Genomic DNA, 27,044 nt, shown 5'->3' with positions numbered 1-27,044 from the left:
AATACATCAGTAATTCACTTATTTCCTAACGTTGCAGATCCAGAGACAGACCGAGAGAGACAGAATACCTTCCAAACCAATGAGTATGAAGCATTTGTCAATCACTATGATATGAAAAATTGCCAACTGTTTGCAGTCTGTGAGAATACAAAGCCAGTTCATTAACATCTTAACTACCTACGATTTCAAACCAGTTTCTTTTACAGGAATATAAAAGGCTTTAAAACTCAATGTTTAAAGCAAATGAAAAAGTAAAAAAGTATATTGCCATCAGTATCTATAAGCTAAAAATTGATATTTCATACAGTCTGTTTAAATAAATGACTTTCCAAAATGTTACACGAATGTTTGGTACAGATGAAATGTCCCTAGTCAATAAAAAAAAAGAGAGATATTTCAGGCTCCCGTTTTCCGTAATTTAAACGTTGTGCAGTGTCACTACAAATAAAGCTTAAATGCAAAAGCAAGAAATCAGTTCCTTGTTGTTTTGTACTGAGCTATTGGTGTAAATACATAAGCAGTTGTGTTTAACAAATGCTCCAAGAAATGAAACCAGACGGACCACCTGGCATAGACCGAAGTGCTGGAAATGACATAGGAAACAGCCCTGTCGACCCTGCAAAGTCCTCCTTACTGACATCTGGGGGTTAGTGCCAAAGTTGGGAAAACTGACCCTCAGGCTAGTCATGCAACAGCCTGACATAAGATTCCATGAGTATGACTCTGTCCTTGACACCACCATCACCATCCCTAGATATGTCCTGTCCCACCGGCAGGACAGACCCAGCAGAGGTGGTGGGGGGGGTGGGTACAGTGGGATACAGTTGGGAGGGAGTTGCTCTGGGAATCCTCAACATTGACTCTGGACCCCATGAAGTCTCATGCCTTCAGGTTAAACATGGCTCTTGCTGGTTACCACATACTGTCCTCCCTCAGCTGATGAATCAGTATTCCTCCATGTTGAACAGCTCTTGGAGGAAGCACGGAGGGTGGCAAGGGCACAGAGTGTACTCTGGGTGAGGGATTTCAATGCCCACCACCAAGAGTGGCCCGGCAGCAGTACTACTGATCGAGCTGGTTGGGTCCTAAAAGGACATAGCTGCTAGACTGGGTCTGCAGCAGGTGGTGAGGGAACCAACAAGAGGGAAAAACATACTTAACCTCATCCTTACCAATCTGCCAGCTGCAGATGTATCTGTCCATGTCAGTATCGGCAAGAGTGACCATTGCACAGTCCTTGTGGAGACAAAGTCCCACCTTCACATTGAGAACAACCTCCATCGTGTTGTGTGGCACTATCACCGTGCTAAATAGGACAGACTTTGCACAATCTAATAACTCAACTGGGAATTAATGAGACGCTGTGGGCCATCAACAGCAGCAGAATTGTACTCCAGCACAATCTGTAACCTCATGGCCCGGCATATCCCCCACTCAACCATTACCATCAAGCCAGGGGATCAACCCTGGTTCAATGGGGAGTGCAGGAAGGCATGCCAGGAGCAACATCAGGCATAACTGACAATGAGGTATCAACCTGGTGAAGCCACCAAACAGGACTACTTGCACCCCAAACAGTGGAAGCAGCAAGTGAGAGACAGAGCTAAGTGATCCCACAACCAATGGATCAGATCTAAGCTCTGCAGTCCTGCCACATCCAGTTGTAAATGGTGGTGGCCAATTAAACAACTCACTGGAGGAGGAGGCTCCACAAATATCCCCATCCTCAATGATGGAAGAGCCCAGCACATCAGTGCAAAAGATAAAGCTGAAGTATTTGCAGCAATCTTCAGCCAGAAGTGCCAAATGGATGATCCATCTCTGCATCCTCCAGTGGTCCCCAGCATCACAGATACTGATCTTCAGCCAATTTGATTCACTTCATGTGATATCAAGAAACACCTTGGGCTGACAATGGCATGTAATATTATTTATCCCACACAAATGATAGGCAATAACCCTCTCCAATAAGAGACAGTCAATCTAACCAGCACACCATGACATTCAATGGTGTTACCATGACTAAATCCCCACTATCAACCTGGGGGTTACCAACGACTAGAAACTCAAGTGCACTCACCACAAACACAGTGGCTACAAGAGCAGGTCAGAGGCTAGGAAGACTGCAGGGAGTAACTCTCACCCTGACACCCTAAAGCTTGCCCACCGTCTAAAAGGCGCAACTCAGGAGTGTGATGGAATACTCCCCACTTGCCTCGATGAGTGCAGCTCCAACAACACTCAAGAAGCTTAACATCCAGGACAAAGCAGCCCCCGCTTGATTGGCACCACATCCACAAGCATCCACTCCCTCCATCACCAAATGTTCAGTAGTAGCAGCAGCGTGTACTATTTGCAAGGTGCACTGCAGAAATTCACCCAAGATCCTTAGACAACTTCCAAACCCACAATCACTTCCTACTAAAAAGGATAAAGGCAGCAGATACATGGGGACACCACCCCCATGCAAGCTCCCCTCCAAGTCACTCACTGTCCTGACTTAATATATAACCATTGATTGAGGGTCACTGGGTCAAAATCCCAGAATTCCCTCTAAGGGCATTACAGGTCTATCCACAGCAATTCTGCTTTCCAATTCTTCTTACCAAAGTGTTATGCAGGAAAGTGCAAGATCGTAACACAACATTTTGCCAGGTTTCTACCCATTTACTCAACCTGTCTTGCAGATTCCCCATGCTGTCATCATAACACAACCTCTCACTGTCAACTAGTTTGGTGACATTATATACCGCACCCTCCCCCCAAGTAATAAAGAGATTGGAAATAATTGATGCCCTAGAGCTGATTTTAGTGGCACTGCACTCATGCCTTTCCAACCAGAAGGTTAGGGAATGGAGTACAAGAATCAGGATGTCATGTTGCAGCTTTATAACACTTTGGTTAGGCCACACTTAGAGTACTGCGTTCAATTCTGGTCACATTACAGGAAGGACGTGGAGGCTTTGGAGAGGGGGGCAGGAGGTGTTTACCAGGATGCTGCCTGTATTAAAGGGTTCTGAGCTCTCAGGAGAGGCTAGAAAAACTCAGGTTGTTTTCCCTTGAGCAGTTGAGGCTGAGGGGAGACTTGATAGAAGTCAGCAAAATTATGAAGTGCATAGATAAGGTTGACGGTCAGAAACTTCATACCCCCTCCGCCCCAGGGTTGAAATGTCTAATACAAGGAGGCATGAATTTAAGGTAAGGGGAACTTCAAAGGAGACATGAGGGGCATTTTTTTGTTTTTAAACACAATGGCAGGAGTCTGGAAAGCACTGCCGGGGTGGTGGCTGAGGCAGATATGATAGAGGCATTTAAGGGACTTTTAGATAAGCACATCAATATGCAAGGAATGGAGGGTTATAGACCAAGGGCAGGCAGAAGGATTAGTTTAATTTGGTGTCATGTTCGGTACAATATCGTTTGCTGCTCCTGTGTTGTTCTTTGTTCTAAAAAGAAAGACCCATTCACCCTGACACTCCACCTCCTATTAACCAATCCTCAATCGATGCTAATACATTTCCCCCAAAACTGAACTCCTTTTTGTGCAATAACCTTTTGTGTGGCGCCTTATTAAAATTCTTCTGGAAATCAAACTACATTACATCTACCAGTTTCCCTTTCTCAAATCTACTTGTTATTTCCTCAACGAATTCTAGTACAGTTGTCAAACATGACTTGCTTTTCTCAAATCCATGTTGACTCAGATTGCATTAATCTTTTTCAAATATCCTGCTATTTCTTCCTTTGTATTTGACACTGGCATTTTTCCAACAGATGTTAGGCTAACTGGCTTATAGCTTCCTGCTATCTATCTCACTTCTTGAGCAGAGGCATCACATTAGCAGCATTCTAATCCACTGGAATCCTCCCAAAGTTCTGGAATATTTTGACCAGTGCCTTCATTACCTCTGCAGCCACTTCCTTTAAAACTTTCGGATGCTGGCCACCAGGTCAATTAGACTGTAATAAATAGGAACAGGAGTAGGCTATGCAACACAAAGAAAGGGTCGGGGTGGGGGAATGGGGGGAAGAAAATGCTTGTGCAGAAATCAAAGAAAGCTAGCACACAGGTACAGCAGGTAATCAGGAAGGCTATGGCATGGAAATGGCTAATGGAATGTTGGTCCTTATTTCAAGGCAGTTGGAGTATAAATGTAAGGAGCCGTACTGCAACCTTTCAAGATGTTGGTGAGAACACACCTGGAGTACTGTCAGCAGTTTTGGTCCCCTTAAGGCACGATATTGTTTCATTGGAGGAAGTCCAAAGAAAGTTCACTGGGATGATTCCGCAACATTGAAGGATTGATTGTCTTATGAGCAAAAGGCTAAACAGATTGGGACTCTAACTCACTGGAATTTTTTTTTTCAAAAAAAGAGGTAAACTTATTAAAGCCAATAGATTCTTAAGATGCTTAACAGGGTAAGTACTGAGAGGATGTTCCACCTTTTGGAAGCATCCAAGACAGAGGGCATAGTGTCATAATAAAGGGGTGCCAAAATTTGAGACAGATGAGGAGCTATTTCTTCTCAGGGTTAAGTGTTTGGAACTTCTTGCCACAAAGCTGCAGGGGCAGAGGGTGAAAGTATCTTTCTGTATATTTAATATCGAGATAGACAGATTCTTGATCAGTAGGAGTATCAAGGATCATGAGAAAAACAGGAAAGTGGATGTGAAGAATGCCAGACCAGCCATGATCCTATTGAATGGTGGAGCAAGCTCGATATTACACCACTCTCACTACTCCCCAGCATACTGAAACCATCCTTCATTAACAATGCTATCCCACCTCCTTATTAAACTGCCCAAATCTCCTCCAGCCAGATCTCCAACAGCGAGCTAGTTATATTCATTTATTATTATTTGTGCCATTAACTCATCTATCTTGTTAAAGCTTGCAGGTTAGGTGGATTAGCCGTGGTAAATGCAGGGTTAAAAGGTGGGGTGCATTTGGGAGGGTCTGTGTGGATTCATTGGGCCAAATGGCCTCTTTCTGTACTATAGGGATTTCTTTTAAGAATCCCTATGATGTGGAAACAGGCCATTTGGCCCAACAGGTCCACACCAACTCTGAGGATCATCCCACCCAGATATACCACCCTACCCTATCCCTGCAACCTCTATGGCTAATTCATCTAACCTGCACATCCCTAGACACGATAGGCAATTTAGCATGGCCAATTCACCTAATGTGCATATCTTTGAACTGTGGGAGGAAACCCACACAGACAGTCATCTGAGGTTGGAATCAAACCTGGGTCCCTGGCGCTGAGGCAGCAATGCTAACCACTGAGCCACCCTGCCGCCTGCATGAAAAATTAACACATTCAGATAAAGAATCTTAAGTTTAACTTTTTACCATTACTATACTCTGGTGCTAATTTCTGCTGCACTTTTCTGCTTATGTTTTCTGAGATCAAAATAAAATTATAAAAACTGCAGACGGATAAAAGATCAGAGTGGAGCACAGGCTGTGGCAGATTCAGCCATGTGGAGGAAAAAGGCCCTCAAAAGCACTTAAAAAAAAATGAGAATTTAAATTAGGCTTCCCAGTCAACTTCATTAGCGAATACAGAACTGACAAGGAAAACAAGATTTTGAATTAAAACTCAAGATCTTTGGGTGTGCTCAAAGTTACAAAGGGTGCAAGTCGAGAGGGTGGACTGTAAAATAGTTGAACCTAGAGGTAGCAGCAGCACAGATGGGAGATTTACTAGATGATCCAAACTGGGATTAAAATAGGCAGTGCAATGGTTGGTGAAAGAAGGCAGTCTTATAGGGTCAGATGTTCAGCTCAGCTGCCAAGATTACAACTTGGTCCAAAAGGAGTGGAGTTTGTAGCACTGTCTTTAGTCTGCCCAATATTTAATGAGTAAAATTTCCTCCAAAGCACACCATAGACAAGTAACATAATACAGAATAGAAGGTTGGGGAGGAGCTGGTGATAGGGTGCAGCTCACTAACGTTTTTTAAAAAAAAATTCATTTACAGGATGAGGGTGTTGCTGGCATGGCAGCATTCATGGCCCATCCCTAATTTTCCTCATACTTTCCACTCTATCCATGCCATTCACAATTTTCTAAACTTCTATTAGGTCGCCCCCTCAACCTCCTGCATTCCAGTGAGAACAAACCCAGCCTATCCAACGTTCCTTCATAGCTAAAATCCCCCATACCCACGTGACATCCCGGTAAACTTTTTCTGTATCTTCTTCAAAGCATCCACATCCTTCTTGTAGTGTGGGGACCAGAACTGTATGCAACGTTCCAAGTGTGGGCTAACTAAAGTTCTATAAAGCTATAGCATAGCCTGCCTATCCTTATACTCAATGCCCCTTCCAATGAAGGCAAGCATGCCATTTTTATTACCTTATCTATCTGTGCTACTACCCTGATCTGCACACCCAGATCCCTCTGCACATCAATACTCCTAAGGGGTTTTGTCATTCACTGTATAATTTCCACCTGTACTTGACCTTGCAAAATGCATCACCTCACATTTGTCCAGATTAAACATCTGCCATTTTTCTGCCCATGCCTCCAACTGATCTATATCCTGCTGTATCCTCTGACAATCCTCCTCACTATCCGCAACTCCATGAATCTTTGTATCATTTGCAAACTTACTAATTAGAGCAGATACATTTTCCTCCAAATCATTTATGGAGACCACAAACAGCAGAGGTCCCAGCATTGATCCCTGTGGAACACCACCAGTCACAGCCCTCCTTTCTGAAAACTATTGTCCCACGACTACCCCGTCTCATGTGACTAAACCAGTTCTGTATCCATCTTGCCAGCTCACCACTGATATCATGTGACTTCACCTTTTGTGCCAGTCTGCCATGAGGGACCTTGTCAAAGGTTTTACTGAAGTCCATGTAGACATCAACTGCTTTTCCCTCAATCTTTGGCACCACCTCAAAACTCGATCAAGTTGATGACGCACGATCTCCCACCATCCCCCAATAAAACCAATAAGCTATCACCAATAAGCCCCTTTGCTTCTAAATGCGGAGAGATCTTGTCCCGGAGAATCTTTGAGTAATTTTCCTACCACTGATGTGAGACTCACAGGCCTGTAATTTTCAGGATTATCCCTACTATCCTTCTTCAACAGTGGGACAATATTGGCTATTCTCCAGTGCTCTGGGACCTCACCTGTTGTCAAAGAGGAAACAAAGCCATCCACAGCAATTTGTTCTCTTGCCTCCTTCAATAATCTGGGATAGATCCCATCAGGACCCAGGGACTTACCTAACTTAATACTTTTAAAAAGGAAGAGCTGCAGTGCATTTTCAATAGCAACTTGGCTTAGAAACTCGACACTCCCTTCCCCGAGATCATCTCCATCAAATCTTTCTCTTTGGTGAATACCGACACTAAGTGTTCGTTTAGGATTAAGAACTGAAAGGATACAGCAACTGTAATGACACAGGGATAGCAAGCTAGACCAGTGCAGATTCATTAACATTGTTTTAATTCTACTGTGATGCAAATCCATTGGATGACCTTCAAAATTACTCAGCTGTTCCTAACTTGCTTTAAATTAGAACCTTGGTATCTGATAGCTGTTAAACAGAAAATTAACAATTAATTAATATAGTAACTTTAGCAGAGAAAAGCTAAATAAGATATTCTAATTAATGCCCATGATTTAAATTCACCTCAGATCATAACTCCCTCTCAGTTCTACAGAATAAATTAAAGTCTAATTTGCCAGTTCAGTAACCATTTCAACAACAAATACCGGTTCTTTAAGGAATCCTTTAACAACGCATTCCATTTCAGGCACATGGGATTGTATCTTGCCTGAATTCCAAAGTCACCAGTCAATGCAGCTTTACAGCAGGTCTGAAGAATATTCACATTTCTTTTAAACTGGGATTTTCTCTCAGAACATTCAACATTTTTAAACTAAATATAAAACACAGCTCCCAAGTCCAGCAACTTCGAGAACATAGCCTTCTGCTCAAAGAACCAGTTTGATCCATTGTTTCTGTTTTTTTTCACATTGTGGAAAGGTCAGCACCAGACTCTGTTTGGCCAATACCACATCCAGTCAGCTGCAGTCCAAGCACAACATATCCCAGCGCTGAAACATTTGCGGTATTTTAGAGCAACAATAATTCACCTGCAATTGTTTTTGCAGGCCTGTTGCCAACCAATACCAGTCTGTTCTCTTTTTAAAAAGAAGCTGCTGCTCAAAGTACAACTCAACTTCAGCTCAGTTCCAAATAAGGGGAGGCGATGGCCTAGTGGTATTAAATCACTGGATTGTTAACCCAAAAGCCCAGATATCTGAATCCCACCATGGCAGATGGTGGACTCTGAATTCAACTTTTTAAAAAAAAAATCTGAATTAAGAGCCTAGTGATGACTGTGAATCCATTGTCAATTGTCAGAAAAACCCATCTGGTTCATTAATGTCCTTTAGGGAAGGAAACTGCCATCCTTCCTGGTCTGGCCTATGTGTGATTTCAGACCCCCAGCAATGTGGTTGACTCTTAACCGCCCTCTGGGCAATTAGGGACAGCAAATAAATGTTGGCCTAGCTGGTGATGCCCTCATTCTGTGAATGAATTAAAAAAACTAAAACAGAAAAATAAAGAAAAAAAGTGATGGTCTCAACATTAATCAGAAAAGACCAAACAGGCTGGAACTGCAGCTAGGACAGGCAAATGGGAATCAGATAGAGGTCTTAAAATTATGAAGCACTGAAAGATTTAATGCATAGAGATACTTTCATTTGTAGGGACCAAAAGATGACATTCATTAATAAATAAAACAGAGCATTAAATGGAGTGTAAAGAGGGTAGAAACAAGGTTTATGAGCAACCTAGTGGATATCAAATAATTACAGGATCACAAATCTCAGCCGATTGTCTGAACTGCAAAACATCAGGTCTTTAAGCAGCGAGACCTAATGTCAAGCAAAGCTGGACTGGTGCATAATTGCATATGCATGTGAAGAAACAATACACCATTCATAATCCTCAAACACCTTTATTTTGAATTGGCCATAAATTGATCCAATGCAGAAATAAAACAAAAAAGGTACAAAGCAAGTTCATAGCCGCAAAAACCAACAGTCCAGCAAAAGATTAGAATCCTGGAACTTCTTTCCTAACAGCAATGTGGATGTACCTACATTGCATGGAGTGCAATGGTTCCAGATGGCAGCTCATTATCTGCAGAGCAGTTACGATTGGATAAACAATGCTGGCCTAACCAATGCTGCCCACATCCCAAAAGAAAATTATGATTTAGTTCAGCATTAGACATATATCATAATTCACACCCACAAAACGTAGCTCACCATGTTAGAGGTGCAAATAGTTATCAGTGCTAAAGGACCTGACATGTTGGAAGTATACACAAGTACATATAGCAACGGTACTTATATCAGAGCTCCCTGACAAAGGGATCTATACCCTGGATTCTCCACAAATATTTTCACCAAGCTAAATAAAACCATACACAATCCAAAAGGAGGCAGTAAATTCTTTCCAGGTACACTTCAACTTACCCTTTTTCTTAAAAAGAGTGCTACTCTTATCTTAACATTGAATTTGGTAAATATTCATGACATGACTTTATGCTGTTGATTGGCTAATGTTCAAAACTTACAATGACTAAATTAGTTCAAACCCATTTTGCACAATAACCAAAAAAAATTATAATCAAGAAATGTCTTTTATCATTCCAGAGATCAGCATTTAGGTATTAGCAAACTGGTGTCTATTTTAGTCTGCATTAGGCCACAGCAGTTCCTTCTATACCAAAACCACATTTATTACTATGCATGGTGTTTGCAGAATCTGCCTTCTAGAACTATTTCTTGGCTGCTAAGTTTGCCTGTCCAGAATTGAATAATTGCCGCAAATAGAGCCAACTAAAAACCAATAACCATTTTGTCTGAAGATTTGAAACTCTTAATTTTGCCACTCTTAAGATAAACATGCAATACTACAATGCAAGTTAGCAGTCCTGCCCATGTTAAACTCTTGCAACATTAATAAAATCGAAAGTGAATATCTTGTTCACAATCTTGGGGTTGTTTCTGCCACATACCCAGGAGTTTGTAAGAACACAAATGAAGTTTTTCCAAAAAAAAAAGCCCTTCTACAGCAATTAGCATCCCAACAAATTTAATTGTCTAATACAGACCATTATTTCAAAACTGCAATTTTAAATAACTAAATTATATCATTGAATTCATGTTGACACATTCAATATCCAAGAGGTCAGTGGATCAGCAGGTCACAGGTACTCAAAGTGATCATAAAATGTACTTATAATGATAACCTGAATTATTTACCTGTAGTAAATAAATGATGCTCACTTGGACAAGATCCTTGTTAATATAGTAAATTCAGCTGATTGTAGTAGGTTTGCAAAATGTCAAAGTAATCCTGACACAGCCCAAACTTGACAAAGAACGGTCTTTAAAACAGTATATAGTTTTTAAAAACCTGGGATCCAATGCATTACATTATGGAAAGAGGAGGGAGTAGGGACCCTTGCCCACAGTCCCAGGCCAGTTTTCTTCCCATTGATCAGGGACCATCACTAGGCAGCATTTATGCATCATTTCATGGCGTGTGGGGTGGCACCAGACAAGACAAATGGATATTGTTCCCACCCCTGTCTTGGCTTAAATTAGAATATACTAATATGCCCACCCAAAGAAAATAACCTAGAGGATGGGGGAAAAATGATATTTGAACCGCCACTCCAACGCTGTTTAAAAAAGGAAATTAACTTTAAAGTTGATCCAAAATTAACTCTGAAACTGAACTGCAAAACTGCCACAGGTAGCTGATCAGGGAAAGACACTACAGTTTAATCTGGACTGTACTCTGCAGTGTCTGTGTTGAAGTGACTGATCTCAGCAAGGGCGTACAACCAGCTAGAGGAGCCCTCTACTGGGGGTGACATTTTCCCTAGATTCTCAAATTATTTGGGGACTCCTGCTGTTGACACATATGGAGGTCAGGACCAGGCTCAGCTGCACAAGCTTCATGATCAAATATTATGTAGATGTTCACCATTCAGGATCACACAACGGATAACCACAGATGAGAAAACTGGAGCAGTGTTTTGTGTAATGAATTGAAAAGCACTGAAAGATCATACTGTACAATTTGTGGGAAACTGTTTACCGAAAGCAGCAAGATGGTCAACAGTAGTGAGCTAAAGGTGTGGATGAACAAATCTTTAAATTGGAATGCTGATATTAGAGATATAAGGATTCTGTAGTCCTATACATTGGAGTAATATATGGTTTGTTTTAAATATTGAATTTTTACCAATTAGTTAAGCCACATTTAGGTACTCAACACTGTTTTAGAGGGAGGACCTGAAGATGAGAATCCTGTAATTCCTGATCAGCAGAATTGTGTGCATCACAAACTGTAGCAGTTCAAGGTGGCTTACCACGTATTCCCACATCCAGTGAATGTCTAAAAACAGACTGCAGGATTATCGTTATGAAGAGAACCACAAATACGGCTTATTATCTGTTTGAAATTTCTTACCCAAGAGTCATGCAAGTAGAATCCATAATAGCTTTTAAAAGGAAAATGAACAAAACTTTAAAAAGAATTTTTGGGAAAGGGCAAGGAAATGGGACAAAGTGATAGGGTCAAATTGGATTCAAAAGTTAATTCTGTTTCTCTCTCCACAGATACCGCCAGACCTGCTGCGTTTCACCAGCATCTTGTTTTCATTTCAGATCTCTAGCATCCATAGTTCTTTGCTTTTATAAAAACTAATTTTAAAATACAGACAGCAGGCATAAAGGCAGGCCAAATGACTGCCTCCCATGTTATAAAATTTGATGATTTTACCTTTGATATGAAAGGGTTTGGCATCTTTGAGGATTAGTCAAACATGGAACACCAGGGTTGTGCATAAAAGGGAAATGGGAAAAGGGGATTAGGGCAAAGAGTTCAAGTCAGACTAGTATCCTAAGCACAAAAACAAAATGATCTGACAGTATCAAAGAGGAGTTAATGTTGAGTCTAGTATGACTTCTTTAGTACAATAAAAATGGGACAAAATAGATGGGGATTCCAAAGAAGTCAAACCAGACTCAAAAGATTAAGTTTATTTCTCTCCACAGATGCTGCCAGACCTGCGGAGTTTCTCCAGCATCTGTTGTCATTTGAGTTTAAGCTAGTATCAAAAGCACAATGAACTTGGGGCTCAATAACATTTGTAATTCTATTGGTTGCTTTAATTAAGAGAACTACTTTCAGTGAACGCAAAGAGATTGTTCAAGGATTTGGGACAAAGCATTGCAGTAGTGGTGGAGGAGGGGAAAAGGAGAAGACATGTCATGAATTTTTGATATCTGAGGAACTCTTGCCTCAGCTTGTGGATGCTTTAAAGATTGTGTATTTAGAAAACTGAAAGAGATTGTGTGCAAACAAGTTAATATCCAGTTGGAATGATTACAAGAATAGGTGCGGTTTTCCATTCACACAACTGCCCACACATCCGAATGTTTTCCTGGTCTAGAATATACATTCTTGGGAAATGCTTCATTTCATAAAGTTGCTTTTTTAAAGTAGTAATCATGACAGGAAACATGATGGTTTTTATATTCACAGGTAATAAAGTCGGTCTGCTAATGCCAGACTGGGCTCTCGATGAATACTTTGTCCCACTAAGAATGCCAGCTTGTGGGCATACTGGCAGGGGGCAGGCACACGAATAACACCCTAAAAACAACAAAAAAAATCAGTTTATTTACAATCCAAATTTCCAAGTTACGTTCAGTATTTGAGATGTCAATACATTTTTCTGGATGAAATGCAGCCATTTACTTTCTGAATTGCAAAAATTTACCACCCATCCCATTACAACCACCTAAAGAGCGGTTTAAAAATAATTAATGCAAATTGGGAGGAGTAGGCCACTCAGCCCCTCAAACCCTGCACTGCCTTTTGATTTCACAGGCTCATCTGATTGTGCAGCATTCCCACCTGTCCCCAAAACCTTTTAGCTACTTCCTTGTCAAAAATCTACTTCCACCTTAAAAATATTCAAGAACTCTGCTCAGGCTACTTTTGAGGAAGACCATTTCATATAAGGAAAAAATTTTCCTTATCACCCATGTATTAAATGTGCTTAACATCAAGTAAGTAGAAATATAATAAACCACTTGAGATATGATTCTATAATTCTAATTAGGATTTTTCTAATTGAGTGACCATATTAAGAAAGCCAATGTTGAAATTCATTCAGGAAAAGTTCACTTGAGTATACATGTCTAACTGTCATAGTATTTGAAACAATTATTGCTTGGCCTCAACCTTGCCAAGCATGTTATTTAAATATAAAACAAATAACTGTCAAGAGAACCCTTAAAATTACTTTTTAACTCAATACCAAATTACATTTTCTGGTCCAATTTTTCTGGAGTAATTTAATATATAGTGTTTGGGTTTGAATATAAACTTGTCTTTTACATTTTCTAACTTCCAATAACTTCCAAATACATACACATGCTCAACCTCAACTAAAGACATTTGAGGGGTAAAATGAATGATTATGACAACAACAGGGTTCAAAACTAAAATATATGGCTAAATGGTTAAACGTTTATCAAGGAAATACAATTCAAATCTTCTGTGATAAATTGATGTTAAGCTTTGCAAAATACAAGTAGACAGTCCAGTTTCAAACTCAGTTTGTAGCGACTCCCCTTTTAGTGAACAGTAAATAGTAGCCTCAAAAATCTGGCAGTTGGAAGATTGAGCAGCATTTAGTTTAGATTTAAGGTAGAGCTACTTTGAAAACATTGGAGTCGTTGAGCCTCCAGTCTGATCAGTTTTATTAAATGAAAGAAGACATTATCTCACTCACCGGCCAATTGTAATACATGTGGCACAGCTTGTAAGTTAGTCGCTGCATGTAATCTGGTTTCAAGTTGCTGCTGTCATACACTACATTGTAGTGTGTCGGTGTAACAGTACCAACCTTCACTGACTGACTGACTATATAGAAGTCATACCTGACCCAAAAAAAACACACTGTTAACACAGTCTAATTTTTGTGTTTAAAATCCATTAAGCGAGTCAAAAATTATGCTCAAAATGTTTAACACAATACTTTACCATTCTGGTCTTGTGACATCTGTGTCAATGACAGTGCCAGGAGGTGGGTTCTGTAATCTTCCACCAGCTTGTGAAAAAAACCTTGCATTAACACGCTTCTTTACAACAATCACCGATAGCTTTGGCCTGAGAAAGAAACATTGGTTAGATGTACTAAAAGATAAAAATTATACTGTTGAGGAGTTTTCGATTTTGTGTAACTCACTTGTAGTCAGTCAGGTATTTCAAACAATCTAGCAGCTGCGGAACCTCATAATTGACTACAGTGTTCAACTGTCCATCACCAACTCCATCACGGTACACAACGATGCGACCAGGCAGGCACTTATTGTGAGCATGCCATGTCTTCAAAGCAGCTGAGGAAATTGAAATTCAACAAATGAAGTAACTTACAGATAAAAGAATTTCTTTGAGACAATTAAATTTATAAGCAAACTTATTTTTATGACAATATCACCTGAAAAATTCCACACTACTTTACTTGTGGATCCAAAAATATGCATTCAAGTGATTCAAAGTTGCGCCTAATGTCTGATTCAAATGACTCGAGTTATTAATGCAAGGTTAAAGGGTTTTTAATTTGTTTCATCATTTACTAAGCAAAATATATTAGCAGATTTTAGCATAAATGGCGAAGCAAGAATATTGACTGCTAGCCTAGGAGAAAATTGCCCACAAAAGATCCAGTGATCCCAAGTGTCCAAAGTGTCATCATCAAGTACGGTCTGCAGTCACTGTACTCTCAGATAGCAAACTAGGAGGGTGGTGGAAGATATAACCAAATCCATTCAGTAATTTTTCAAAAAGAACAAAATTGGGATTACGGCAGGTGGTAAAATATTAAATTGTCAATTCAAAATATCGAAGTGGAATTGTTATTATTTTATATTCAACCAACAAAGTTATTTCAAGACCATTAATAAAGCATCTTAACATTAATAATTAAAGTGTTACAACCCAGTTACATCTTATTCAAGAAAATGTAACTGCAGAATTTTAACACTAACACACTGTCTTGCAAGTTATGCCAAATTAGTCATTTCTAATAGGTTTGGAGAAACCTTAATAGTGCACCCTCTGAAGCATCACAGAACAGCAGCAACATCTGAATTTCTACACTTGATTGCACAGGTGCTGCTGGCTTCAAAGGAGCAATGAGAATGAATGCCAGGCTTCACTATTATTGTCTCAATGTCTGGGCTTTAAAAAGATGCCAGAAATTAAGATATTCTCGAAGGCTGTTGAATGCATGAGCTTAAAAGGACTCTTGTTAAAAGGGAGCAAGTAACCCAAGTTAACACTTTCATTAAGAAATATTATATAAAGACGACAGAGTGAATACACAGGTTTGTCACGTGTAGTCATGCCCACTGAACAAGGAACTTTAAAGTGCGAAACAGGGTGATGCTTCATTGAGGTCTGAGTGTCTGTTAAGTGGAGGATAAAAAAGGTTGAATACTTATTTTTTGGTGCGTGAGAAAAAGCTGTTTCAAACAGCTCATATAGTGTAGAATTGTTGTGGTTTTATTTTTCTTGAGTGTAATAATCTTCGAGGTTCTTTTGCTCAAAGTACGTTGGCAACCTCTTGGAAAAAACGTTTAATAACTACCAGAGTCAAAAATAATTTGCACAAATAAAATGAAGGGTTTATAAGCCAGGTTTCATCCTGGGGATGAAATGCCTGTATTACCATCAGGTGGTAATACACTTACACACTTGGTGCTTTTAAGTATACAATATCTTTTATCCAATTCAGGCATCTACCTACCTTGTAAGCAAACTTTTAATCCATCTACAAGTTCTTGTCCACGCTCTTGCAAGATGCAGCGAGAAAACCACCTAGTCAAGGATCACCATGTTAGTTGTTATTCTTAATTTTATTATTTGAAAAGTTGGTAATGTAATCCTTAATGATGTGAAGGGTGGATGTTTAAAAATCTCAAAATTATGAAGCAAGACAAAAAAAAGCAAATACTCCAATTAAACTCCGCTGCATCTTTTCTTCAAAATCTTATTCATTCGACATTTCAACAGATTTACTTCCTACTGAAAAGCTTAAGATTTTCTTTCAGTCTAACTTCTAGCTCAGAAATGTTGACTATTGACAAGTCAGACAAATCAACAGATCATCTCATTCCAGTGTAGAAAATCCTGTTTAGTACAGGAGAACAGACCTAAGCTACATCAGTATTTTTGCAACTTCACAACATTTCAGATTTTGGTTGCTATGCCACCCTAGAATACTGTTGGTAGCTAGGCCAACTCAACAGAAACTTTTATCTCAAACTGCTAAGACCCAGAAATGAACAAATCATGTGTCATAGTCAAAATAAATTCTTGACTAGATCAGACCATTTGTGGGTAATCAAGACCTCAGTACTAAATACTAAAAACAGCAAAAACTGCACAAGATTGATAATGTCAGCAGTTATGCACTTAAACAATCAGCCTTCAGAACTTGGCTTATTTAGCAGAAGATTTAAAGGCAGATGTACAGCACAGAAACAGACCTGTCAGTCCAACTCATCCATACTGGCTAGATATCCTAAATTAATCTAGTCCCATTTGCTAGCATTTGGCCCATATCCCTCAAAATCTTTCAGATGTTGTCAAAACCATTAGATTTAAATTTAATTGGTTTTTTTGGTATCCAAGAGCCTGGTTTAAATTTATTGGCTAAACTCAAAAACCTGTTGTCTTGGTAAAAAGAGTGCTGCTTTGCCTCCTAACAGTACAGCCTTTTGATTCAAATGCTTCAATTCAGGTGCTGTGCACCTGCAAACACGCAAACTTCCTTTTTGAATCTCTAAGCATTGAAAAAGCACATCTTTTAAAATGACCACACACTGCTTTCCCCATAGCTTTTTTTTTAAAATTTACAAATGCCAGCTTTTTTTTTTAAAAAAGCTATCACCATTTTTAAAAAAATATACACCAGCTTCTAACGTCCTGCCTTCTAACCCACAAGTACTCTACCCAACTTCACAACAGGTTCCTTTTAAATCTTTCCTCTCACATTAAACCTATGTCCTCTAGTTTTGGAATCCCCTACCCTGGGGGAAAAAGTGACCTTGGCTGTTCACCATATCAATGCCCCTTATGATTTTATAAACGTCTACAAAGGTCACCCTTCAGCTTCCAATGCTCCAGGGAAAATAGTCCCAGCTTATTCAGCCTCTCCCTATAGTCCAAACCCTCCAACCCTGGCAGCATCCTTGCAAATCTTTTCTGAACCCTTTCAAGTTTCACAACATTTTTCCTATAGCTGGGAGACCAGAATTCAATGCAGTATTCCAAAAGCAGCCTGACCAATGTCCTGTACAGCTGGAACATGACCTCCAAACTCCTACACTCAATGCACTGACCAATAAAGGCAAGCATACCAAACCCCTTCTTTGCTATCCAGTCTACCGGTGATTCCACTTTCAAGTAACTATGAACCAGCACTACAAAGTCTGTTTGTTTGGCAAAATTCCCCAGAACCTTACCACTAAGTGTATATGTTCTGCCCTGATTTGCCTTTTGAAAATGCAGCACCTCACATTTATCCAAATTAAATTCCATCTGCCATTCCTTGGCTTAAAATGTGCAGTACACAAGGTACTGATGCTTTCAGGTGAAGGACAGATGGGAAGGTGACGGCCTACTGGTATTACCACTACAGTATTAACCTAGAAACCGAGAGGATGATCCATCTCAGTCTCCTTCAGTGGTCCCCAGCATTACAGATACCAGTCTTCAGCCAATTCAATTCACTCCACAGGATAAAGAAATGGTTGGAGACACTGGATACTGCAAATTCTAGGGGCCTTGACAAAATTCCAACAATTAGTACTGACGACTGATACTCGAGAATGTGCCACTCCACTAGCCAAGCCTTTCTAGTACAGTTACAAAATTAGCATCTACCCAAAAACGTGAAAAATTCCCCAGGTACGTCCTATACATAAAAAGCACAACAAATCCAACTCGGCCAATTACCACCCCTACTCTCGATCATCAGTAAAGTGGTGGAAGAAGTCAGTGTTATCAAGCAGCATTTTCTCAGCAATAACTTGCTCAATGGTGCCCAGTTTGGGCTCTGCCACGGCTACTCAGCTCCTGACCTCATTACAGCCTTGGTTCAAACATGACCAAAAAAGCTGTATTCCAGAGGCGAGGTGAGGAGAGAGTAACAGACCTTGACATCCGAGTGTGGCATCAAGGAGCTCTAGCAAAACTGGACTCAATGGGTGTCAGAGACAAACTCTCCCACTGGTTGGAGTCATAGCTGGCACACAGGAAGATGGACACTGAATACTCCACTATCAACATTCTGGAGGTTACCATTGATCAGAAACTCAACTGGAATCACCACATAAAGACAGTAGCTACAAGAGCAGTTCAGAGGTTAGGAACACTACAGCGAGTGACTTACCTCCTGACTCCCCAAAGCCTGTCCACAATCAACAAGGCAGAAGTCAGGAGTGTGCTGGAATACGCCCATTTACCTGGATGGGTGCAGCTCCATCAACACTCAAGCATGACACTGTCCAGCACAAAGCAACCCGTTTGATTGGTACTACATCCATAAGCATCCACTTCCTCAGTGACTCTCAGTAGTAGCACCATATACGGACTACAAGATGCACTGCATTAGTTCACTAAGGCTCCTTTGACAGCACCTTCTAATCCACTTCCATCTAGAAGGACAAGGACAGCAGATACATGGGAACACCACCTCCTCCAAGTTGCCCTCCAAGCCACTCACTATCTTGACTTGGAAATACATCACCATTCCTTCATTATCACTAGATCAAAGTCCTAGCATTTCCTCAAGGTCACTTTGGGTCAACTCACAGCAGCAGTTTAAGTCAGCAGCTCACCATCACCTTCAAAAGCAACTAGGAATGGGCAATAAATGCTGGCCCAACCAGTGACAGTGACACTCACATCCCACAAATGTATAAGAAAAAAAAAGGAGTGCGCAGTTAGAATTATATGAAATAAATTATGGCCTAAGTGCCAAGTCATTAACTACAGTTAATGCTGCATATTAATACTTTCCAGCTTCCCTCAACTGAGTATAGGAGTTGGGAGGTCATGTTGCAGCTGAACTGGGCATTGGTCAGGCCACTTTTGGAATACTGTGTGAAATTCTGGTCTCCCTACGATAGGAAGGATGTTGTGAAACTTGAAAGGGTTCAGAAAAGATTACAAGGATGTTGTCAGGGTTAAAGGGTTTGAGCTATAGGGAGAGACTAAATAGGCTGGGGCTATTTTTTCTGGAGGAGAGGCTGAGGGATGACCTTATAGAGGTTTGTAAAATCATGACGGGCATGGATAGGGTAAATAGACAAGGTCTTTTCCCCGTGTCAGAGTGACTAAAATTACAGCATTATACGTTCAATGAGAGAGGGGAAAGATTTAAAAAGGGATCTGAGGAGCAACTTTTTTTTTAAAAAAAATTGAGGGTGGTGCATGTATGGAATGAGCTACCTGAGGAAGTAGTGGAGGCTAGTACAATTACAACATTTAAAAGGCATCTGCATGGGTATATGAATAGGAGGGGTTGAGGGGGATATGGGCCAAATGCTGGATGAGTTCGAGCAAAGGGTCTGTTTCTCAGCTGTACTTCTCTATGATTCTATGTTAACCAATGACCATATTTCCAAAAACTCTGGATATTTAAACTGATTTCAAATGTAAACATCAAGGAAAAACTATAAATTTTTTATGGAGAAGGGATAATGCTTTCATTGTTTGTAATATTTCCTAATTAGTTACAGCTTCCCAAAGGCACCTTCCACTTGCAACTTACCTTGTTATTGACTGATTAAGACTGGCTACAAATCCTGCAATGGACTTCCTCCCAGCAGCATTATCATGGTAACAATCTATACCAACCACCATGAGCTGTTTGAGCTGTAAAACATTCACCATGTTAAATGTCACCCACGCTTTAGAATGCAATAAAGTCCAAATCAGTTAATACCACAGAATTTTCCCAAATCCACAAGCGAGGTTACAGACTCTTCACAAACTTTCCCATTCTGCAGTTGTTCTTACTTAGAGAGCAATACACAAAAACGAACAGACCATTTTATTTGCATGTAGTATGCTCCTAGCAATTGAAATCGCCAAGTTTCAATGCTCTTTGAACAACTTGAAATCAATAATCAAGGATGGCTGGTGTCAAATCCACCACTGGTCTTAAGTGATGACGTTCATTAAATGAGCTGGAGAGGCATGATGGGCCAAATAGACTCCTCCTGCAATGGAACACTTCTGCAATTCTGAACTGCTTTCAAATCTTTCAAAAGCACAAGCTAAGAGCCAATTCTTCAATGACTAATCACCCAAACTTTAACTCATTTAAAGGACTTCTAATTTTTTTCTTTTGTTTAAATCTCACCAGTTTGAAATGAGAAAAATATAGATGCATGAATTTAAAGTATAACCAAACAGATACTTATACAGGAATGGTACTCTAACCTCTAATGGACAGAGCGCCCATAAACACCAGTGCCTCAGTCTACCATATTTCTAATATTCAACAGGTTTGGTTTGGGAAAGGGAAGTAATTTTTTTGGCATGCAGGCAACACTGGCAAAACATTAAAATCAACCAGTGTAGGACTAAGCTTACATGTGGGTCTAGCCCAGTGAAGGAGACAAATTCATTGTGCTGGAGGCTTTCAGTGAACCAACTGTGCTTCTACAATAAACCAGCAGCTTTCAAGCTCATTTTTCCAGATATTAAATGAAAAAAAAATCAGGAAATTACATTCAATTAAAATGAGTTTACAACGTCACATTCAGATTTGAACTGACTACCTTTAATAGCTAGGTTAGCACCAAAATCACAAGGCCTTCCAAATTCATTGTAACCATTTTGCTTTGCAAGACTATGGACAGCTGACTTGTTACTGTACTCCTGGGCTGATAACTGTTTGAATCCACAATCCAGGAGATACGAAACAACATTGCATCAGTCTCTTTTTCTTTAAGAGAGCAAACTAGTCTTTACTATCAAAGGCTATAGTCTGACTTACTTAATTAGGGGAAAAAACTGCTAAAGAAATACATTATTTCGCAATACAGAAAGCATGGGGAGTTTTATTCATGTGCAAATACTTACTGGTATCTCGACACTCCACAGTTCACCACCCATTTTACAGTTTATTTGCAATGCAATTTTTGTTGCAATAGCCATCAATGCCTGTGGCTTACTTAAGGTGCGAGCGACTACGCACTGACTTGGGGTTGGGCATTCAACACACAAGTATTTCTTGATTGTATCGTATTTGTCTTTGCGATTAGATGGAAGGACACAAACAACCTGGTGAGCAAAAGAATGTTAATTTGAAAACAGAATTACCAGTTTAAAAACACTTCATTTTACTTCATACAAGACTATTGTTGCAATGGATAGTGTGTGCAAATAGCTACTGTTTTCATCCTTATTATTTGTCCAATTCACTTAACTTTATCAAATATTTGGAAAAGTTTTATACAGGAGACCATTACTGAAAAATAACAGGGAGCTCCCTGTACCTACTCCTCAAACAGCCCATCCTTTGTCATCAAAACCCTTCAAAATCTTGAATATTTTGAAATCTACAAACCTTCGCAATCCTCATGAGCCTCCAATACTGAGTTCTGATAACAAAAGCTTTGGTATAAAAATCAGTGAATTTTCTGGTACCCTTTTCCTGAAATGTTTGAAGTTGAGTATCCAAAACTGGAATATTCTAACTATAGTTCAACCAGTGATATGAGCAAGTTTAGCATTGCTGCTAATTGTATTCTTGACAATGATTCACATTTTAGGGTCATAGGAACGTAACTCTTCTGCAATATATTCATTTGTGTCTCCACTTCTACAGATTTCAGATTTTTCACTTTTACCAAAGGATTACATAGTTTCATAATGAATAAATCCTCCCGTCATTAACACCCATGTGTACACTATGGAAAGTTTAAATTTAAATCTAAAATGGAGAAAGGTAATACAGGATTAAATCTTTAAATATGCTCTTACAATTCTTGTAGACTGAGTAACATTAGACTGCAAAGCCTTCAAAAATGCCTCACTGCGATCTTCCACCTCAATCCTAAAATGAAAATCATTTCAGAAGTCAGTTTTTAAAAAAAGTGACCAGATCAAATTGATAACATATAGCAAACTTCATTAAAAAATACAGCCATAGAAGTCATGACTGGATCCTGCCCACGTAACTTTCAATAATGCCTATAAACCTCTCCAAAATTGCCAATCAGCACAGGCTTAACCTAGTAGAAAAATAAATTGTTGAAAATAGTTAAAATTTCTGGTCAGTGTCTCTGACAACCACCCATACAAGTGAATGAGGAATATATTCTCTCAAGTACCTTACTTGCAGGTGGGAAGTCAGGTGAGCCATTCACCACAAAATATGTAATTTTTGTTCTAGTCACACAACAGGAGAATTATGGAGTTATTCAGATGGAGTTTGATTCCCAGGATCTTGCCAGCAGGAAATTAGTTGAGCAACTTAAGTAAGACTCTCTCCAGTTGAAAACAGGTCATTGCCCAACAAGCTGTTTGCCAACTGAAGCCTGGATGTTGTACGAGACTGGTTACCCATGGTCAGAGACAGTTATTATCTGGGGAGTTGCCAATGGAGTGGACATCATTGCCCAAATTTCTTCCTTAGAGTGTAGCCACTTTGGTGCCAGATCAATTTTCTGCGTATTGGTCTGCTCCAGACAACCACCCAAAAATGTTGAGATAACAAGGTGTAGAGCTGGATGAACACAGCAGGTCAAGCAGCATCAGAGGAACAGGAAGGCTGACATTTCAGGCCTGGACCCTTCTTCAGAAATGGGGGAGGGGAAGGGGGATCCGAAATAAATAGGGAGAGAGGGGAAGGCGGATAGAAGATGGATAGAGGAGAAGATAGGTGGAGAGGAGACAGACAGGTCAAAGAGGCGGGGATGGAGCCAATAAAGGTGAGTGTAGGTGGGGAGGTACACACTAGGTCAGTCCAGGGAGGACGGACAGGTCAAGGGGGCGGGATGAGGTTAGTAGATAGGAAATGGGGGTGGGGCTTGAGGTGGGAGGAAGGACAGGTTAGGGAGGCAGGGACGAGCTGGGCTGGTTTTGGGATGCGGTAGGGGGAGGGGAGATTTTGAAGCTTGTGAAGTCCACATTGATACCATTGGGCTGCAGGGTTCCCAAGCGGAACACGAGGTGCTGTTCCTGCAACCTTCGGGTAGCATCGTTCTGGCACTGCAGGAGGCCCAGGATGGACATGTCGTCTGCGGAATGGGAGGAGGAGTTGAAATGGTTCGCGACTGGGAGGTGCAGTTGTTTATTGCGAACCGAGCGTAGGTGTTCTGCAAAGCGGTCCCCAAGCCTCTGCTTGGTTTCCCCGATGTAGAGGAGGCCACAACGGGAACAGCAGATGCAGTATACCACATTGGCAGATGTGCAGGTGAACATCTGCTTGATGTGGAAAGGCTTCTTGGAGCCTGGGATGGGGGTGAGGTGTAGGGGCAGGTGTAGCACTTCCTGTGGTTGCAGGGAAAAGTGCCGGGTGAAGTGGGGCTGGAGGGGAGTGTGGAGCGGACAAGGGAGTCATGGAGAGAGCGGTCCCTCCAGAAAGCAGATAAAGGTGAGGAGGGAAAAACGTCTTTGGTGGTGGGGTTGGATTGCAGATGGCGAAAGTGTCGGAGGATGACGCGTTGGATCTGGAGGTTAGTGGGGTGGTACATCTCAGATGTCCTCGTTTTTCAAGGACCACAATTTCCCCCCATCAGTGGTCGAAAACGCCCTCGAACGTGTCTCCCGCATTTCCCGCAACTCATCCCTCACATCCCCTCCCCGCAATAACCAAAACAGAATCCCCTTCATCCTCACGTCCCACCCCACCAACCTCCGGATCCAACGCATCATCCTCTGACACTTGCGCTATCTGCAATCCGACCCCACCACCAAAGACATTTTTCCTCCCCACCCTTATCCGCTTTCCGGAGGGACCACTCTCTCCGTGACTCCCTTGTCCGCTCCACACTCCCCTCCAGCCCCACCTCACCCGGCACTTTTCCCTGCAACCGCAGGAAGTGCTACACCTGCCCCGACACCTCCTCCCTCACCCCCATCCCAGGCCCCAAGAAGACTTCCCACAACAAGCAGATGTTCACCTGCACATCTGCTAATGTGGTATACTGCATCCGCTGTTCCTGTTGTGGCCTCCTCTACATCGGGGAAACCAAGCGGAGGCTTGGGGACCGCTTTGCAGAACACCTATGCTCGGTTCGCAATAAACAACTGCACCTCCCAGTCGCGAACCATTTCAACTCCTCCTCCCATTCCGCAGACGACATGTCCATCCTGGGCCTCCTGCAGTGCCACAACGATGCTACCTGAAGGTTGCAGGAACAGCAACTCATTCCGCTTGGGAACCCTGCAGCCCAATGTGGACTTCACAAGCTTCAAAATCTCCCCTCCCCCTACCGCATCCCAAAACCAGCCTAGCTCGTCCCTGCCTCCCTAACCTGTTCTTCCTCCAACCTATCCCCTCCTCCCACCTCAAGCCCCACGCCCATCTCCTACCTACTAACCTCATCCCGCCCCCTTGACCTGTCCGTCCTCCCTGGACTGACCTATCTCCTTCCTACCTACACTCACCTTTACTGGCTCCATCCCCGCCTCTTTGACCAGTCGGTCTCCTCTCCACCTATCTTCTCCTCTATTCATCTTCAATCCGCCTCCCCTTCTCTCCCTATTTATTTCAGATCCCCCTTCCCTTCCCCCATTTCTGAAGAAGGGTTCAGGCCCAAAACGTCAGCCTTCCTGCTCCTCTGATGCTGCTTGGCCTGCTGTGTTCATCCAGCTCTACACCTTGTTATCTCAGATTCTCTAGCATCTCCAGTTCCTACTATCTCACCCAAAGATGTTAATTTTTCTTCAGTGGAGTAGGAAATTGATGGTAGACCCAATGCAGGGTCTAACTCCATGTTATTAATTATGCTATTCTTTCAATGATCGAGTCAGGCACTCACACCACTTCATTACAACTAGTGCTGTGAATGAAGGGATTGAGTAATCAGTAATATAAAGAAGGAGAACTTGGTTTTCCAGAGAAACAATAAATTAAAACCGATCACGTTTACAACTTGGAGTTGCCTTGGGCACAAACTAAAAACTGCGTTATTTAAATTTTCCTGAAGTTTTGTTTTCTCTCCCACTGCCACAACATACATAGTTTCAGAATGTCTGAGCAGATCTAAAATACAAAAATCAAAATCAATTATACTGGTTCACTAGGATGTGGTATCGACAAAGTGTTAAGAGACAAATCTTCCAAAGTTTGCTGCCCTCTCCTTGGGTTTCATTTTTTTTGGTGTTGAATTTCCTCCCATCATAAGAGTTCAATGATGCAGAACAGGCACTTGTGGAACAACTGATTACATTGAAAAAGGATCTAATAAGAGCTTTCACTTGTATGGATTTATTTCTGGAACAGATTGGACATAGGCTCCTGAGCCAGTGGGAGAGATTACAAAACTAGGGGGAAGGACAATCTAAAAAACTTAAGAGTTTGATCTCTTACAAATGTGGTTTTAAAATTTATTCGTTCATGGAACATGGGTATCACTGGCTTGGCCAGCAATTATCGTCCATCCTTTGGAGGTAGTGTCCTCTAGAGCTGTATTCCTGAACCGCAGCAGTTCATTTGATGTTGCCATTCTAGTGATCACAGGTTTGGAAGATGCTGTCTAAGGAGCCTTGGTGAATACAGAACATAGAACAGTACAGCACAGCACAGGTCCTACGGCCCATGATGTTGTGCCGACCAAATTTCTGCAACATATTTTGCAAAATGTACACTGCTGCTACAGAGCACTGGTGGATGAGGGAGTACATGTTTGTGGATGGGATGCCAATCAAGTGGGCTGTCAGTCCTGGAAGGTGTGAACAGTATTTGCCACTTAACGCAAATGGAATGCTGTCTAGGTTTTGCTGCATTTGCACATGGGCTATTACAGTATTCGTCGTGAATATTGCAATTATTAATCAAATCATAGAATCCCTCTAGTATGGAAACAGGCCATTCAGTCCATCAAATCCATACCGATCATCTGAAGAGCATCCCACCCTATTCCTGTAACCTTGCACTTCCCCGTGGCTAATTCACCTAGCCTGCACATCCCTGGACACCATGGGCAATTTAGCATGGACAATTCACCTAACCTGCACATCTTTCGACTGCGGGAGGAAGCCCACACAGACAAGGGGAGAATGTGTAAACTTCACACAGACAGACACCCGAGGGTGGAATCATACACAGGTCCCTGGCACTGAGAGGCAGCAGCACTAACTAGTGAGCCACCGTATTGCCATGTTATGATACAAGTGGTGGGTGGCAGAAGTTTAGAATTCTCCAGCAAATGGCTGATATTAGGCCAACTGTTAGTTAATTTTAAATATGCTGTCAATTTTTCGTCTCAATCAAAATCTATTAAGGCAAATATTTCAAGTTAAGTCTCAGATTAGCCATAATTTGAGTGAGGCAGCAGGATCAAGGGTTAAATAGACCATTTCTTTTGATGCTCTGAAAGTTGCCAGGAATATTAAGAATAATAGCGCATTCAGTGTGGACCATACGAGCACAGTTGAGTACTTACATTAATGGCTTTTCCATTCTAATGCCCATTGCATTTACTACTTTGCCCAGAGTTTGGAAAAGGCTCCTAGCTACATCAGCATTTCTTCGGGTAAAAATCAACACCCAATTTTCCAGTGGAATAGGATTAATCAGGTAAGCACCTCTGGTTTCTCTGGACCACTCTGCTGCTTGAGGATTATAATCAAACTGAAATGTAATGGAATCCATGCATTGTAAATATAATCAAAGCGTAAAAAGTACAATTGAACAATATACACAAATTGTTT

General features: G+C 41.2%; 1 protein-coding gene across 2 annotated transcripts in view; it reads right to left on the bottom strand.

Annotated features, from left to right (window-relative positions):
* Positions 1-9,060: 9,060 nt before the first annotated feature.
* piwil1 (piwi-like RNA-mediated gene silencing 1) overlaps positions 9,061-27,044 on the bottom strand; it is a 39,750-nt gene continuing 21,766 nt past the window's right edge. For both annotated transcript variants that reach the window (XM_048611228.1, XM_048611229.1), the window contains exons 13-21: positions 26,777-26,964; positions 22,146-22,218; positions 21,243-21,443; positions 19,924-20,027; positions 15,892-15,962; positions 14,329-14,479; positions 14,124-14,249; positions 13,873-14,020; positions 9,061-12,725 (exon numbers count right to left, since the gene is read on the bottom strand). In XM_048611228.1, the coding sequence (XP_048467185.1) occupies positions 12,609-12,725; positions 13,873-14,020; positions 14,124-14,249; positions 14,329-14,479; positions 15,892-15,962; positions 19,924-20,027; positions 21,243-21,443; positions 22,146-22,218; positions 26,777-26,964 (1,179 nt within the window). In that variant the 3' untranslated portion in view covers positions 9,061-12,608. The remainder of the gene's footprint in view (positions 12,726-13,872; positions 14,021-14,123; positions 14,250-14,328; positions 14,480-15,891; positions 15,963-19,923; positions 20,028-21,242; positions 21,444-22,145; positions 22,219-26,776; positions 26,965-27,044) is intronic.

This window comes from Rhincodon typus, chromosome 24 (assembly GCF_021869965.1).
Source record: "Rhincodon typus isolate 14 chromosome 24, sRhiTyp1.1, whole genome shotgun sequence".
Taxonomy (NCBI): domain Eukaryota; kingdom Metazoa; phylum Chordata; class Chondrichthyes; order Orectolobiformes; family Rhincodontidae; genus Rhincodon; species Rhincodon typus.
The sequence above is the reverse complement of the archived record's forward strand: the minus strand, read 5'-3'. Positions and strand labels throughout refer to the sequence as shown.